This window comes from Schistocerca piceifrons, chromosome X (genome assembly GCF_021461385.2).
Source record: "Schistocerca piceifrons isolate TAMUIC-IGC-003096 chromosome X, iqSchPice1.1, whole genome shotgun sequence".
In the NCBI taxonomy this organism is placed as follows: domain Eukaryota; kingdom Metazoa; phylum Arthropoda; class Insecta; order Orthoptera; family Acrididae; genus Schistocerca; species Schistocerca piceifrons.
This window is the reverse complement of record NC_060149.1, coordinates 106,579,943-106,596,489: the sequence shown is the minus strand read 5'-3', so window position 1 is coordinate 106,596,489 and position 16,547 is coordinate 106,579,943. Positions and strand designations below refer to the sequence as shown.

General features: G+C 44.8%; 1 protein-coding gene and 1 long non-coding RNA gene across 2 annotated transcripts in view; one reads left to right on the top strand and one right to left on the bottom strand.

The window, feature by feature from the left end:
• The window catches only part of LOC124722006 (hepatocyte nuclear factor 6), a 593,663-nt gene extending 583,382 nt beyond the window's left edge, over positions 1-10,281 (bottom strand). The window contains exons 1-2 of the mRNA XM_047247178.1: positions 9,063-10,281; positions 8,537-8,942 (exon numbers count right to left, since the gene is read on the bottom strand). Of these exons, the coding sequence (XP_047103134.1) occupies positions 8,537-8,942; positions 9,063-10,136 (1,480 nt within the window). The 5' untranslated portion in view covers positions 10,137-10,281. The remainder of the gene's footprint in view (positions 1-8,536; positions 8,943-9,062) is intronic.
• A 496-nt stretch (positions 10,282-10,777) lies between these two features.
• LOC124723059 overlaps positions 10,778-16,547 on the top strand; it is a 253,804-nt gene continuing 248,034 nt past the window's right edge. Inside the window, exon 1 of the long non-coding RNA XR_007006490.1 lies at positions 10,778-11,309. This is a non-coding gene — a long non-coding RNA (uncharacterized LOC124723059). The remainder of the gene's footprint in view (positions 11,310-16,547) is intronic.

Genomic DNA, 16,547 nt, shown 5'->3' with positions numbered 1-16,547 from the left:
CGTTAAACCCAATCTTCCTTCCTTCCTTTCTGGCTGTTGACGCGTGCTAAAATCGTGCGTACATAAGCTGCTGCAGAGACTATTTTTCATATATGAAGTACGTACATTTTGACATTGAAAAATTCAACCATTATCTAGAATAGAGGGCCCGATGATGGCATATTATATCGCCGAAACCGTCAGCCTATAAAATAAACTGGAGACGAACTTACAGCTGATATGTCTTCCATGATGGGTAGCAGCGTACCCTGTTAGTGGACTAACGTACATTTTATCTTCTCAACTTCGTGCTCATGTCGAAGTCATCAAGGTTCGGCTGTTAACTGACTTCAGCCCGTGACTTTATGAATTTGTCACTATTCCATTCACTCTAAATATTTGTAGAAACCATGGAAGACTTACAGCAGGATGGTCCAAGCGAAATATGAACCCTACCTCTTGGGGTAAAGAGACGATAATCTTAATCTTTGTGCCATCTTGCTCATTTGTGTCTTGTGGGAGTGCTGGAAGCTTGGAATGAATCCACTACTCCAAGCTCCTCCATTCAGTCGTCTTCTGGTGTCATTAACTGAGGCTAAAAATCACTCGGTGCACAAAACAATACGCGTCTGCAGGTCGTCGAACTAGCAAGCGGTATTGGATTGGATTGTTTGGGGGAAGAGACCAAACAGCGAGGTCATCGGTCTCATCGGATTAGGGAAGGAAGTCGGACGTGCCCTTTCAAAGGAACCATGCCGTGCGTACTCCTCCAGGCATTTGCCTGGAGCGATTTAGGGAAATTACGGAAAACCTAAATCAGGATGGCCGGACGCGGGATTGAACCGTCTTCCTCCCGAACAAGCAGTATTACTCGGTTCCGTCACGTTAACGGTATAGAGAGGTTTACTGATGTGTTAGCCAATAAATACCTCATTTACGGGTCCACTGAATGCAACGAAGAGAGGCACAACGACGCTATGATGAGCTGTTTCCTTTATGACTGTAACCACATCACAGTACTTTGCATATGTACGTATGCACCTACGCGAAACCAGGTTCTTCCGTGTTAGAATGGAAGATACTGGCCGCGAGAGGTATACCAGAACACGAAATCACAGAAGAGAATGTGTTGCACGTGACTGGTGACAATCGTGACGATAACAGTCCGCGCGTTGCACGGACATAAATCATAATTACATTGTTACGCTGTAACGAGTACGGGAGATCACGGACGTCTTATGCCAAAATATTCAGAAAATATTCCTGAACAATCTAGGAAATATTTTGGATAGTGTTTGGATTTACCCCGTATACGATATTGCAGTGCCTATTTTGTTTAGACCTACGATGTAAAGTTCCTTCGTGCGGCACTGCGGCGATTACAGCCGTTATGAATTAATGAAATGTACTTGCAGTTGCGAATGTGGCAGCCATCAGCTTATAACGGAATGACGACAATGAAAATTTGTGCTCCGCGCGGGGTAATTACTTTCTCTAAGGCACCTTGTCACGGTTCGCGCGACTCCCCCATCTGTGGTTCGAGTCCTCTCTCGGGCATGGGGCCGCGTGGGATTAGCCGAGCGGTCTCAGGGGCTGCTAATGGTTCAAATGCCTCTGAGCACTATGGGACTTAACATCTATGGTCATCGGTCCCCTAGAACTTAGAACTACTTAAACCTAACTAACCTAAGGACATCACACACACCCAGTCACCACCAGGCGCTGCAGTTATGGACTGCGCGGCTGGTCCCTGCGGAGGTTCGAGTCCTCCCTCGGGCATGGGTGTGTGTGTTTGTCCTTAGGATAATTTAGGTTAAGTAGTGTGTAAGCTTAGGGACTGATGACCTTAGCAGTTAAGTCCCATAAGATTTCACACACATTTGAACTTTCTTTCGGGCATGGGTGTGTGTGTGTTGTCTTTAGCGTAAGTTAGTTTAAGTTAGATTAAGTAGTGCGTAAGCGTAGAGACCGATTACCTCAGCAGTCTGGTCCCACAGAAACTTACCACAAATTAAATTAAAATTCGTGTCGGACCGGGTCTCCAAGCCAGATTTCCCACTTATCGCGAGCGGGCACCTCACTATTTGGCTGTCCGAACACGCCTCAAGCCCAGACCCAATGAGTGGCGACATATGGTTTCGGTCTGGCGGTGAGTCGTGTTCGGATAGCCTAACGGTAAGGCAACCGCTAGCGATAAGCGGGAAATCTGGGTTCGAGTCCCAGTCCGGTGCAAATTTTCATGGTCGTCTTTCCATTACACTGCTGATGGTTGTTCATATTCGCAACTGCGAATACCTTTCATGTATTTCACCCTGTATATGTTGCTCCTGTGAGGCACGAACAGTTCCCTCCAACAGCATTCTACTACAGCCCTTCCGTTAAATAGGCTGCCACGATAGTGATAAATTCTGCAAATATCGAACTTTACACGATGTGTTGGAGTGCTCACAGTTTGCGAATAAGCGTCCTAGACGTGTGTAACATTCGGAAACAGTTCCCTGAACAATTTTATCTGATATGGTGTTGGCGGGAAAAGCAATCCGAATTTTTACCATGTCTTGGTCCACATACTCGCAGACAAACAAAGAAAAACATTATGCCAGTATTTGCAAGGATATTGGTTCAGATCTTCGTCAGAAGATTCCGATTAATTAAGTTTGTTGTGTTTTTATTATATCACTTCATGTGTGTGGGGAAATGATTCCCCCCTTCATATTTGTCAGAGCGTGGAGTCTGCTTCTACAGACCTCGTTGACTACCAGATAATAAACCCATTAAGAAATAATTCCAGATGCAGTTGATGAATCACAAAATAGGATTTTTTAATTATATTCCCTTTATCAGTCTGTCTAACGAAAATCGTTACGCAGTATCACCTGCAATACGCGACGCACCTCATACGACTTAAGCATTCGATATATGGAGCGCATGGCACCTACACCGTGCAAGTCTGATTTACTTCAACTGTAATAACCGCACCGTTCTCCAATCTGAACGCTATTGCTGCAATTCAAGGCAGTCTTATGAAATTGTCTTATAACGTCTGAAGGAACTCTGATTTCTTAGTTTTTGTCTTCGAATTTAAAGGGTTTTATTATTTGGAATCTTGTTAAAACTCGGTATCAGTTATTACACCGCCGGTTTGTTGTTCCTTTGAGCCAGAACCAGTCTAAATTATTCTTGGCTCACGAATGAGTAATTTAATTTCGATCGCGAAATTTAGATCTAAAAATATAACAATAATAGTCACTATATTTCATTTTTTGGCGAAACAACATATTTGGCAACTAGTTACATCAGTAGTTATTAACTGACGCAACGCATCCCTTCCGAATACTGTCTGCGAAGCAGAACTAACAGAAATCCTAGAGTTCTCAGTTCCTGCTGGAAACCAATATTTTGTATCTTATTTAAGTCAATAGCTACCAATATTAAAATGCCTGTACTTTCAAGAAGTCACAATATTTCGATTCTCTGCAGACGATTGCCTATTTTTGTGAATCTACATTACTGAGGGAGCCGTTTGTATCCGTTGAAGATGGAGAGACTTGAGTTTTCCGTCACGATCGCGTGCTATGAGCGACTTTCTGTAGCTGTCAAACAGGCGACTGGGGAGGTGAAGTGGGAAGGTAACAGTCTATAGAATGAAATCATCTGAAGAATGCAACGAAAGTATGAACACTAGGTTTATGAAATTATGAGCCAGCGTTGAATGAATACATGAAAGTAATTATACAACGATAGTTCAGTCAATATACGTCGTTGTATGTAATTTTACAGAGAATAATTCGTTGTCCTGCTTTGGTGTGTGTGACAGTGCTTTGCTTCGTATTGGATATTTCTTAGTTTTCACGCATGATCACGCATGACGATCAATTGCATTCACGTTTAAAACTAATTTCAAGGTTTAGTTTGATGGAATTAAAGCGAGTTCAAGCATCTGGTACAAATTACTTAGCACGAAGGTTGGTTTTTCCCCCTCGCACGAATGAAATGAACTAATGTATTGGGAAATAACGAGTAGTTTGAAACATATTTATAGCGTGATTACCTAACCGTACAGAAATGTAAAGAAATGGAAAGGGGATGATGAAAAAAGAAACTTCGCCTTCCGAATGATGTTTAACTCGATATCGTTATTGTAATTGGGGTGCGAAAATTACGGTAATACCACATTGCTGGAAGAAAACAATTTTAAGAAAACTGTAATAAGTATCTAACTTGTGTATTCACGAGGACTCAACATCTGGAACCGGTCGTAGACTTACTCTTTTCGACACATAAAGAGAATCGGAGACACACACTAAGAATCCATAATTTTGTCCGGTACATATCGTCGTAGAATTAGATTATAGATCACTCCAATCCCCAGTTCTAACAAAGATTTTCGGGAGATTTCCTTTGGCTGTACAGCAAATGTCGACACAGGAAATCCGTTCCCAAATATTCCCAATTAGAATTCTCTGTGGCTCACTATCATATCTCCAGATTTTTGTTGAAAAGAAGTGCAGTCGGGTGAGTCGGATGTCGAACAGGCCGCTGTAGCTTTGGAAGTAGAGAACGAAACGCGTTAAAAGAAAAGAAAATCACAATCGTGGAAGAAGTGAAGTACCAGCCAGAGCTGTACGGAAACAAGCGGACCCAATACTCGCAAAGACCGGAGGGGAAAAAGAATCTCACTATTTAATAACAATGCAATAACTGGAGTGGACCATGAATGAGAATTGACACCGCGGTAACAGGTATAGCAAAACATGGGACAGAAATAAGTGAGGTAAAACAGTGCTCTGCGACTTTGCACAAGACTGAAATACGGATGCGCACTCATACCCGACCGACTAATGAGTTTCCGAACGTCTGTCGCACTTGGAAATTGAGAAGCACGCCCGAAAGTGAAACATGTACACTATGCACATGACTAGAAAATTCCCATCCAGAGAGTGCCTTTTGTTGTGCCATTTATTCCGATCTTTTTTTCCTTTGAAGGGTTGGGAGTGGGAATACGGCTTGTCTTTATTTCTAAGCGGGAATTGTCGTTAGTCTGAGTTTATCTTGAAAGTTTTTACGGGCACAATACGTAGGAGATTGAAGAATGTTCATCCATCTTTACCTTAGAAATCTATTCTGAGCATGATCTCACGCTGTGGCAATGTTTGTTAGAGTTTTTACCATTACCATAAGAAAACCTGTGAGCTTTTGTGCTCTTTCTTTTCTTATATTTTATGATGTATATATGCAGACTGAAGCGACGAATGAAGATCTGTTTACCAATTCTCGATGTCCCCATTTAGTTTGACCTGATTTGGTGCCACACACGTGAGCAAGATTCCAGCTATTCTGATAGAAGAGTTAGTTTCCCTGTGCGTTACAAATAAAGACATCTAGGCGTGGACAAAACTTCGAGAAATGAGATTGAATCCGAACTGAAGAAGAGATTACGGTCGGGAAATGCGTGCTACTTCTCACTGAATAGATTACTTTCATCACGGATATTGTCTATGAATTTAAAGATTAGAATATACAAAACTATTATTCTACCAGTTATGCTGTATGGGTGTGAGACTTGTTCTCTCAATGTGCAAAATGAAAAGCCGTTTCGAGTATTTGAAAACAAAATTTTGAGGAAAATTTTCGAAGCGAAAAGGGATGACATTAGCGGAGAGTGGCGAAAACTGCGTAACGAAGAGGTTCACGATCTCTATTCAAGCCCTGACATAATCAATAGTATTAAATCACGTAGGCTGCGATGGGCGGGTCACGTAGCTCGAATGGACGAGGGCAGGGCAGCGCGCAGAGGACTGGTAGGGCACCTAGAAGGAAAACGTCCCGTGGGGAGACCGAGGCGTAGATGGGAGGACAATGTGAAGGCTGATTTGAGGAGCCTAGGTATTGAAGGTGAATGGAAGGAAATAGCCCAAGACAGGGACAGATGGCGAAAATATGTTGCTGCGGTAATGGACGCTAGAGTCCGTTATGACCAGTCAGTAAGTACGTAAGCTACATATAAAGAGGGAGTCTTTATTTACGTCTGTGATAGTTCCGCTTGATCTCTCAACTGATTGTCTCGTATTTGTATAACATGATTGAGCCCAGCAGTGATACCTAAATTGTGTTTCTACGATTCCTTAAGTGTACAACTGCACACTAATTTACGTTAAGGTCTTTATCTCAAGCTCTGATTTTCTCGTGATCTAAGTGGAAACCAATGCAGTGTTTTTAAACGATAATAATTTTTCTAGAAATTACCATATCACGTTTTTCTCAGGCGAAAGTTACTTCTGTGTAGGCGGGCGAGTTTACATGCAACAGCTGTCAAAACATGGGACTGCGAAGTGAAGCTCTAGATTTGAGATATGCCGGGCTGGGGAGGGAAGCTAAGTGAATGACGGCTTATCGTGTGTGCGGAAGGCGGCGCGTGCGGCGGCGGCGGCGGCGGGCCAGCTGTGCGCCATGCGGGCTGCGGCCGAGCGCGCCTGCGCATGCGCAGCTGCCATGCCGCTCCCCCACCACCGCCGCTCTCTCATTTGCATCGGCCCTATGTTGACATGTGCGTCTAACGAATTCGTCTTATTCAAACCATCCCGTTCGTAAGACCTATCGAACATCTAGCGGAATGCGTTCCACGAGTGCCGAGTTCCACGTATAAGCACAGAGCCGGTCTTCACGTTTACTCCGCTCCGTGTGAAACTGGCATTCGTGTAGCTTACATTTAATGATACTGGATGCACGTCATGCCATATCCATCCTCAGATGCATGCATGCCCTTTCACAGATATATGTGGAGTACACATCATTTCCATAGTAGTTTCCCTACGGTTTTTTAATGCAACATTATAATCAAGAATTTACAGTGACATTGCTATCGATGATTTACCAAAACTAACGGTATTAAGTTACGTCTAACGACTCGAATTTTACCTCCCCCCCCCCTCGTCGCATAACTAAGAACATTCCATGAAACATAAGCCCCTGTAATTAATAAGAAAAAGACGTGCAGCGGTCAGATTTTGACTGTCGCCTGTGGCTTTATCGTCTCAGTAAATTCTACAGTCTTGCTGTTTCATCCCTCAATCATTCGATGCCATTATACTCCTGTAAAAGGCAACACCATAAATTAAACACAAGGTTAAGAAAACAATTATTCAAAAAAAAAACATTGTTACCAGTCTTTTCATCGGCTCCTCTTCAACGAGGCAATACATCTGTGCTGAAATTTTCTTCTTTTGGCAAATGTTAACCAGATTCGTAACAAAATTTTAATTATTACATATGTTAATGATTTCATATATTTAAGTAAACGCAACACTGTGAATTTAAAAGGAAATGTCAGAATATGCTAACACAACAGTGATTAGCGGAAGTACAGGGTGGCGCACGAAAAACTGGCCCCGAGTACGGACTGCTCGCCAGTTACGCACGAACTGTTGCCCGCCACGAACAAATACAACAGCATTAGCTTATTTGTCATTCTTTATTATACGATTATTACGTATGTACCTATTTATTGTTGTATCTGCTTGTGGCGGGCAACAGTTCGTGCGTAACTGGCGATCAGTTTGTACTCGGGGCCGATTATTCGTGCGCCACCCTGTAGTATTCCATGATAGCGAAAGCAAAAACAAGTTAATTTGTATCTTGCTTTTAAAATTATACGTATAAAATTTGTTTAACTGTCACTATTAGAAAGCAATTAAAGGAAACCATCTATATTTACACAAATATGTCATTTCATTAAATGTAAAGCAATATACCGAGAGCTAAGTACTTGCAGAGAAATTAGTAATTTTGCTATAGAAAAATATACGAGACTAACTAATGAAACATAGGTGCAAGACATTATTTTGAACACTAAACAAGTACTGCGGCGATTAATGAACGCCAAAGCATCACTGGAATAGTTATAATGTAATTATTCATTAACTTCCTAGATATCGTACTACGATTTAGAAACTGTGCAAAGGCGTCATATATATTTAGAGAAACGCTACATTGTGAATTTAAAAAGAAATGTCACAATATTCTAACACAACAGCGAAATGTAGAAGTAGTATTTCACAGTCAAAGTGACAGTGAGGCATTAAGATTTACTTATTATTTAACAGTTATGACTAATGCTCTGCATAACACAATTGTAAGTCTAGTGCAGACGAGAGCAGTAGAAGTTGAGATGGGTTAATGTCTCGAGCAACCGTCGTTCTGTAACTCAGACGGCGTACAACTCATCGCTAAGAAAACGTAGCGGTTATCTGAGAAACGGCAAGGCTCGCGCGAGGCCGCAGACACAGGAAGCGGAGTGCGGCTGGCTCGTCGTCACGTGCAGTTTACCCAGTGACGGAGGAAGCGCAAACTCGTGCCGAACGAAAATCGATGCTCTGCGCGGAGAGGGGTGAGCGTCAGGCTCGATAAAACCTGCAGACACGCCCCCTCACGTGCTCGCCACGTGCTCGTCCACCTTGTTTACACACAGTGGCGACGGCACATCAAAACACAAACGTCTACTCGCGATTGTTCGAGACAGCACCACTCAAGAAGCGAGAATGAGAAGTGAAGGACTTACCTGCCAATCTGAGTGCTGACATCCGTTGAAACTCGGGTTCCTGCAGCCATTTCCACATGCGGCGAAATGTCTCTCTGCCAGATTTGAGCTTGGACCAGGGCTTCGGGTTGCGGAGGAGGTCGGACAGCGTGCCCTGTGACCGGCAGAGGACGCGCTGCGCGAAGATGGCTTGCGGGATGCTGTAGCGCTTGAGCTCGGCGCTGATGCGCTGCGCCAGCTCCTTGGTGTTGATCTCCTCGACCTCGCCGGCGGGGGCGGGCGCCAGCGTGACGCCCACGCCGACGCCGACGCCGACGCCGACGCCGACGCCGGGAGGCAGCAGCCCGCCGCCCGACGGCGCGCCCGCCTTCACCTGCTGGGGAGGCGGCGGCGGCGCCTGCTGCGGGGGCGGCTGCGGCTGCTGCTGCTGCGGGGGCGGCGGCTGCTGCTGCGGCGGCGGCTGGGGCTGCTGCTGCGGCGGCTGCTGCTGCGGCTGCTGCTGCTGCGGGGGCGGCTGCTGCGGGGGCGGCTGCGGCGGCTGCACCGCCTGCTGGAAGGCGGGCGGCGACGGCGACGCGACGGCCACGCGGTCGCGCGGCTGCGGCGGCGGCTGCTGCGGGGGCGGCTGCTGCGGCGCCTGCTGCTGCGGGGGCGGCTGCGGCTGCGGCGGCGACTGGTGCGGCGTCATCGTGGCCATCCCGTTCATCGCCGCCGCGGCGCCCACGAAACTCGTCACCATCGGGTTGGGAGGCGAGTGCAACGACGCCGACGGCGGGCTGAGCGTCGCCCGGCCCACCGTGTACGGCGAGTCGTAGCCGCTGGGCGACAGGCTCTTCTGCGGAGACTGCAGCCCGTTCTGGCTGTACGTGCTCTGCGGCGACAGCGGCGAGTGCTGCTGCGGGATGTTGATGGTGCCCAGCCCGTTGTTCGGCGACGAGTAGTGCGGCGGCGGCGACATCCCCATCGTAGACAGCTTGTCGTACGTGTACGGCGAGTTGACACTCATGCCCAAGCCTATATTGGCGAGTCCGTTGTTTTGCATTACTGTAAAAGATCCAGAAACGTTACTCGTGTGACCGTAAGCGAATTTGTCCGACACGGTGGAAATGGGTGGAAGGGGCTGCAGAGGGGTCAGCGTGGCGTAGGAGGAACTGGGGCTGAAACCGGGAGGTGACATCCTGCCGTTGACGGACGTCAGCGTCTGGTACGTCGGCTCCGGCTGCAGAGTGCGGAAATCTGTGGCGTCGATCATGCTTGCGACACTGACTGAAATTCCCGAAGTCGGAGAAAGTTTTCCCGGACTCAGCAGCTCCGAGTCCTGCGAGTCTTCGTGTGGCTGCACTATCACAGAGAGCGTCTCCTGCTTGATGTCGACCGAGTGTTCCGACAAGTCTTCGGACGCAGACGGCAGCTCCTCCTTGATGTGAGTTGATGTAGACTCGCCGAGCGACTCGTGCGAAGTGGTCACCGAGCCAGTCACGGCCTGCCGTGAAATAGTGGGGCTGAGCTCCGCCGGCGACATGCTGAGGCCGGCATGCGTAGACGCAGCTGGCGAATCGACCGAATCTTGCATCGGCTCACCGAGCGACTGCTGATCGGCCATTTCCTCCACGTTTTCCATCGCTCAGCACGCCCCTTCCCCACACGAACGCCACCCTCAGAAACTTCACACTTCACTTTACACAGTAATCGATGCCAGAGCTTTAACACTGTCCCACGGTCGAAGAAATTACCTTCGTAAATGTCCCTTGCACGAAATTTTCACCGACCGACGGACGTCCATATTTGTATGGCGAGTTACTGCGCATGCTACTGCGCAGGAGGGACTGTCGCGGTACGGTGAACGAGGCGGGCGCGCCGCGACGGTCCGACGGCGAGGTGGTGGGCTGCGGCGCGTCGCTCGCTGGCGTACTGCGGCCGGGGCCCCGGGGTTCGCCGCCGCCGCCGTTTTGTTCGGAACCGGTGTCCCGCATCTGCCGCCGAGGGGGAGGCGGCAGGCAGCCGCACGACTGCACCCCCCCTTCACCCGACCGCGCCAGTCCCAGGTGGCGCGGAATGGCGGCGGCGCTGCCGTATGTTGGCACGCACCTATTGTCCCACATTTACCGCCTTCCTCACGCTGACAGCTGCTGCCGGCGCTCCACGCGGCTCCTCGCCGCTTTCCTTACCGAAACGGCTGCCCCTCGGCGCCTCTCCGTGTTTCGAAAACCACTTCTTCGCACCTCTCTGCCGGCCGCCGAGCACATGGTCGGCTGATATTGATTCGGCCACCAAGAAAGGCCGATAATTTTGAAGCCTTAAAATCGATAGCAATTACAGTGTAGCTCAGAGCGGCGTCGGTCCTCTTCACGGAAGGACAACTGTTCGCGATTGTGCTTTTACGTAGGGCGAGTAGCGATCTAGAAGTTACAGAGTGGTCGCAAGACGGTTTGTGGTGAGAGTTAACTACTGGCGTGTTCGTGCCTGTTTTGTGTTGCTGCGTGACGCCTGCGGTTTGTGGAAGCGGTATCACGACAGTTCGAGTGTAAAATGCTGTTCGACTATTTGAAGGATCTTTTCTCGAATTTTAGTTGCAATAGAGTCGTTTGCTTCGCCACGAAAAAGAGTGAGACGTCTAAGCTGAAAATACAATCGTCCACGCGAGCCACGGCATAGCGTATTTTGCGGAATGACCTAGACGGTAGTTTTTATTTCTTTTATCTTTTTTGTCGCTTTTAAGATATGCACGTTTGCAATTTCATTTACGCAGAAGTCAGTAAGAAATAGTCGGTTTCGAAATTTCTCGTTCTTGCAGGTGGGTACCAAAAACTAAAACGGCCGTCCTTTGACGATATTTATATTTTGTCGGTGCATTGCTATTGCTTCTTACTATGAGATACGTAAAGCGTACATTTAACTTTTTTTTTAATAAATAAGCGCTTGTTGGTATTTTTCTCATAAGTTCTCTGCGCTTCACAGGTACCAACCTAAAAAAAAGTTATTGCTGTTCCGTAAATGTAACATCTTTGAACTATTTTTTTTTTTGCAAGAAATGCTAAAAATAGAATACTTTACTTATTAATTCTTAATTTTTATCTCATACGCGGTGCATGTGAGGATGTGATCTACTTTAATGAAAAGGAAAAGATTTTTCTTGGAAAATACAGAAGCAGACGAATATACGCGACAAATTATTAACAATAATAGCTTTCAACATCTGGATTCTTCATTTTCAGGCACCTACCTAAAAACATAATGTGAAAATAATGTACACTGAGCATAACGGTCGTAATTTATTTATTCTACTAATGAATGTTTAATAATGTTTATCACCACAGAAATCTTAAATAATTGGCTGTGGTGGACCATTCGTTCTGTACAAGGGTAAGGAAATTGAATATATCCGAAGTCTACACGAATGTTAAGGATATAGTCAGTTTTATTGTCGAGTTGACAAGTTGTGTATGATGATAACAGTATTAATTTGTGTTTCCTTTCAATACATGAATCCTTTTCTATAAATTTTTAAGATACCCTTTGTCACAGAGGCATCACATATCATAAAACACGTTTATGCCTACCCATAAAAATTTCATAACGAAAATAACCCTTACATTGAGTAAGATAAAATTTTTATGCTCTTACTCCGAACAGCAGTAAAACTTTGCGTCAATTTACTACATGGGAAGTAATGAATGGACTATGGGGTGTTTGTGACATTTAAATATACTTATATACGTATATGTAGAAATATTTTGAGCGTTTCAACTTGAGAAGTGCTATTTCATGGGATTATTTTTCCACACTTATTCCAAACACTGCCATAGTATTGTGAAGGGATCTATCTGAAGTGATCACACTGTGAGATGGGCAGTAGCAAGTAGATGAAATCTTGACGTAGAAGATTTTGTAATATATGACTACGTTCTCCTTGAGAGATATTATTTAGTTTATTACCTCTGTTTTCCAATGCTTTCTTCTAAACTCATTAATGTACATCATCTTGAGACGTTGAGGATGACAACTGTACTGCTCTGCATAGTAGGTTAATTTATTGTTTGCAGCAAATGTATGAGATAGAAAACATTGTTATAATAACTTACGGCAGTACAATTGCTCCTTCAGATTACGAAACACACACACACACACACACAGATACACACCGCTTAATTACAGAAAGCACTGTTAAGTGCATATATTTTAGACAACAGTTATTATAGTAAATAGTATAGGTTTCAGAAAATAAAAAACGTAGACGAAATTTTTACAAGTTGGCACAGGCTGGCAAATATAAGAGGCAAAGACAAGCGAGTAACCGTTTGTAATTAGAGTGAGTATAGGTTTGGTACAGTACCGCGCGTGTACTGGCAGCAGTTGGCTGCCGTTGCATGCTTCATTTACAGCACTGTAATCACACGCGTTGTCGTGGGTTTCTGATGTATTCTGGGTAGTGTTACCACATTACAGACAATTCAGCTCAGGTGATTTTACAAGGTAGGCTGTATTAGCCGTTAAGTTGGAATTTTCCATGCTGCATATATGGCCTCAGTGTTCAGTTACGTACGTTTTGTCGCAAGGCAATGTTTTATGTTACTCAGTGCCGATTTCGTTCATTAATTGCGATCACTCTTCCGATTACAATTAGCGCTTATGTGTGGATAACTTACTTCCAGTTTTCATTACGTAAACAAGCCAAGTTCAATTAACTCTTTCGGGCAGTCAACTGCGTTATAAGTTTTTGTTTTTTTAGTTTCTACAAGAAGCGTCACTGACAAGCAAGCCACCGAGGTGGCTTCGCATCAGACTGGTATCCACACGAAACATATTCATTATATCTTTTCCAAAAGCAGTTTATCATTTTTTTCTACATTCAACATCTTCAATAATACTAATAAAATTTGTTGGTATCCCTCCAGAGATTTCCATTTGAACGGTTATGTTTTTCAATAGGAAGAAAAACTTATATGGGAATATTATGAACTGATTTGCCAATATTCAACGATTTGCAGCCTCGGCAGAAAGTAAATGAAATACATTGCCGATAGTTGTGGCCGAACGGTTGTAGGCGCTTCAGTCCGGACCCGCGCGACTCTTACGGTCGCAGGTTCGAATCCTGCCTCGGGCACGGATGTGTGTCATGTCCTTAGGTTAATTAGGTTTAAGTAGTTCTATGTTCTAGGGACTGATGACCTCAGATGTTAAGTTCCATAGTGCTCAGAGCCATTTGAACCATTTCTGAAATACATTGCAACTGGTCTTGTAAGACTAGAAGAGTTTACAATGGTTTTTTACGCTCTTTAGTATATTTATTACTTGATTTCATTAATTGTAGAACAAGTTACATAGAAAAACGGTGTAGCACACAGCAGGGCGTTAAGTAATCTACTACTGTACACATTTCTGTAGTTTAAGTATGTTCTAATCCGTTGCTACTCCACAGAGTGATACGACAGTCAAGCAGTTCAGCGACTATTTAAGAATAGTAACGGCACACTGGAGCTGTTCTAATTTTGTGTGCAACATTTTATCTCATTTACTACAGGGAAACTGTTTATCCCCAAGTGGAATCACACAAATTTTAATTTATTTGGAAATACGACAATCATAATTTTGACGTTGCCTTTTCACTCTTCCCTTTTGATCTGGTTACGTGGAGAACAGATGTCGATTCGTGTATATAATTGCATTTGATGTTTCTATCTGTCGTAATAATGTTATCATTATATTCAAATGGCTCTGAGCACTATGGGACTTAACATCTTAGGTCATCAGTCCCCTAGAACTTAGAACTACTTAAATCTAACTAACCTAAGGACATCACACACATCTATGTCCGAGGCAGGATTCGAACCAGCGACCGTAGCAGTCCCGCGGTTCCGGACTGCAGCGCCTAGAAACGCACGGCCACCGCGGCCGGCATCATTATATTTTTACGGTACTTTACAGATACAGTTTATTTCGGAACTACGTCTCTCTTCAAAGTTGCCATTTATCACAAAATTTTCGCAGGCAATAGCCAATTAATTTTTTCCTTAATTAAGGAGTTGGTATCTGATAAAAAGGGAAGCTATATGGCCATTGTACTGCTCTATGTTGCTTCACAGTCCAAACAATTCGTGTCCTTATCGTAGCTCTTAGACTGCGCCGACGCACATTTAATTTTCGGTCGAATTTCTGTGCGGATTTCGCAGGGAAATTGAAATTAGCTGCGAATAAATAAAACAATACACATGAAAGACAGCGGCTGTTTGTGGATAAATCACATCGGGTAAGACTTGAGCAAATTTTAATGATGTTGCAAACACTTTTATCTTTTACGAAGTTTTCAACGAAACTAAGCAAAAGACGGTTCTGTCAACATGTCTCACCACAAGGTCTGAAATAGTTCAAAAAAAATGGTTCAAATGGCTTTGAGCACTATGGGACTCAACATCTGAGGTCATCAGTCCCCTAGAACTTAGAACTACTTAAATCTAACCAACCTAAGAACAGCACACACATCCATGCCCGAGGCAGGTTTCGAACCTGCGACCGTAGTAGTCACGCGGTTCCGGACTGAAGTGCCTAGAACCGCACGGCCACTGCGGCCGACTCTGAAATAGTTTCATGGCAAGTAGACTAAGCCCGATTTTCACAGCCAACATTCAGTGTCACTCGGCCTAGCAACAGGCAGTTCGAATCCTTACATACACCTGAATTTGGACGCCAAGGGAAGGAGAGGTCGTATTGTACAGTTCTACTCATTAATTTCCGTGGAGCGGCCTTTGTGTTAAGATCCAGTCGCCTCTACAACGCCACACGAAGTGAAAGGCTAAAATTATGATGTAGCTATCCGTCTGTTCGGTGCTTTTAAAGCTGAATGTGCTATTTGCCAGCAGTGAGTTCCACTCCCTATTTTCCTTTCGTTTCCCCATACGTGCAAAACAAGTGAAACGAAAAACAAAACTCAATATTCACGCTCTATAGTCATCGTACACGCTATAATCCAGCGATACAAGTAGTTCTGGCCAAGGCACCGATGCCATTAAAATTATGCCAAGTTTCATAACGTAGAAATTTTGTATTGTTATCATCTCTTGCTGAATATCATAACTTTGTAATTTAAGGCCATGGCATTTATGTCATATTTCTTCTCTCTCTACTCCCTCCCCCTCCCCCGTCCCCCCTCTCTCTCCCTGTTGACCTTTATGATGGCAGCATGAAACTAGTGAAGGGTAACTATTGCCCAAAGTCGTAAACAGATCCTGACCATTTTACTTTCAATATTGGGATAATAGTCAGCCTTGTGTAGCGTAATTTTTATCCAAGTAATGACTATCAGCGACATAGTTTAAGCTGTAAAATGATGCTACATGAAACAAACTAATGCCGGTATTTTGTGCTGCCGGCCGGAGTGGCCGAGCGAATCTAGGCGCTACAGTCTGGAATTGCGTGATCGCTACGGTCGCAGGTTCGAATCCTGCCTCGGGCATGGATGTGTGTGATGTCCTTAGGTTAGTTATAAGTTCTAGGGGACTGATGACCTCAGAAGTTAAGTCCCATAGTGCTCAGAGCTATTTGAACCATTTTTTATTTTGTGCGAAATTTGTTTGTAATTGATCGTCTGCTGTTTGATGTGACTTGTGGCTGTGTAGATGTCTTGCCTGACTAACCATTTGACACAAATGAAAGGTTTTCTTGCATCCACCAGTTGTAAGTTTACCGGTAAGTTTTGAGCTATATATGCTTTAGTTGTTGCTGTGGCATACTAAACTGTGCGATATCACCTGAGCGAAACAAGACATAACATTTGCTCAGCAGACATAAAAAAAAACTAGCGAGAAGTCATCATAATCGGTTCGAAGGGCAATTGCCCCCAAACGGTGTCCACAAACGAGCCATATATTGCAATCCACAATTATCACAACAAGATTCGCATATGAAGAGAAAGCGGGCAGCGTCAGGGGGCGAGTGTTTTCTGTAGCAACACAAAGGTCCCGTGGGATGGGGATCAAGGAGAGATGCTGGTAATCGCTTCTCTAGGTACTGTTGAACAGGGCAGTAACGATACACC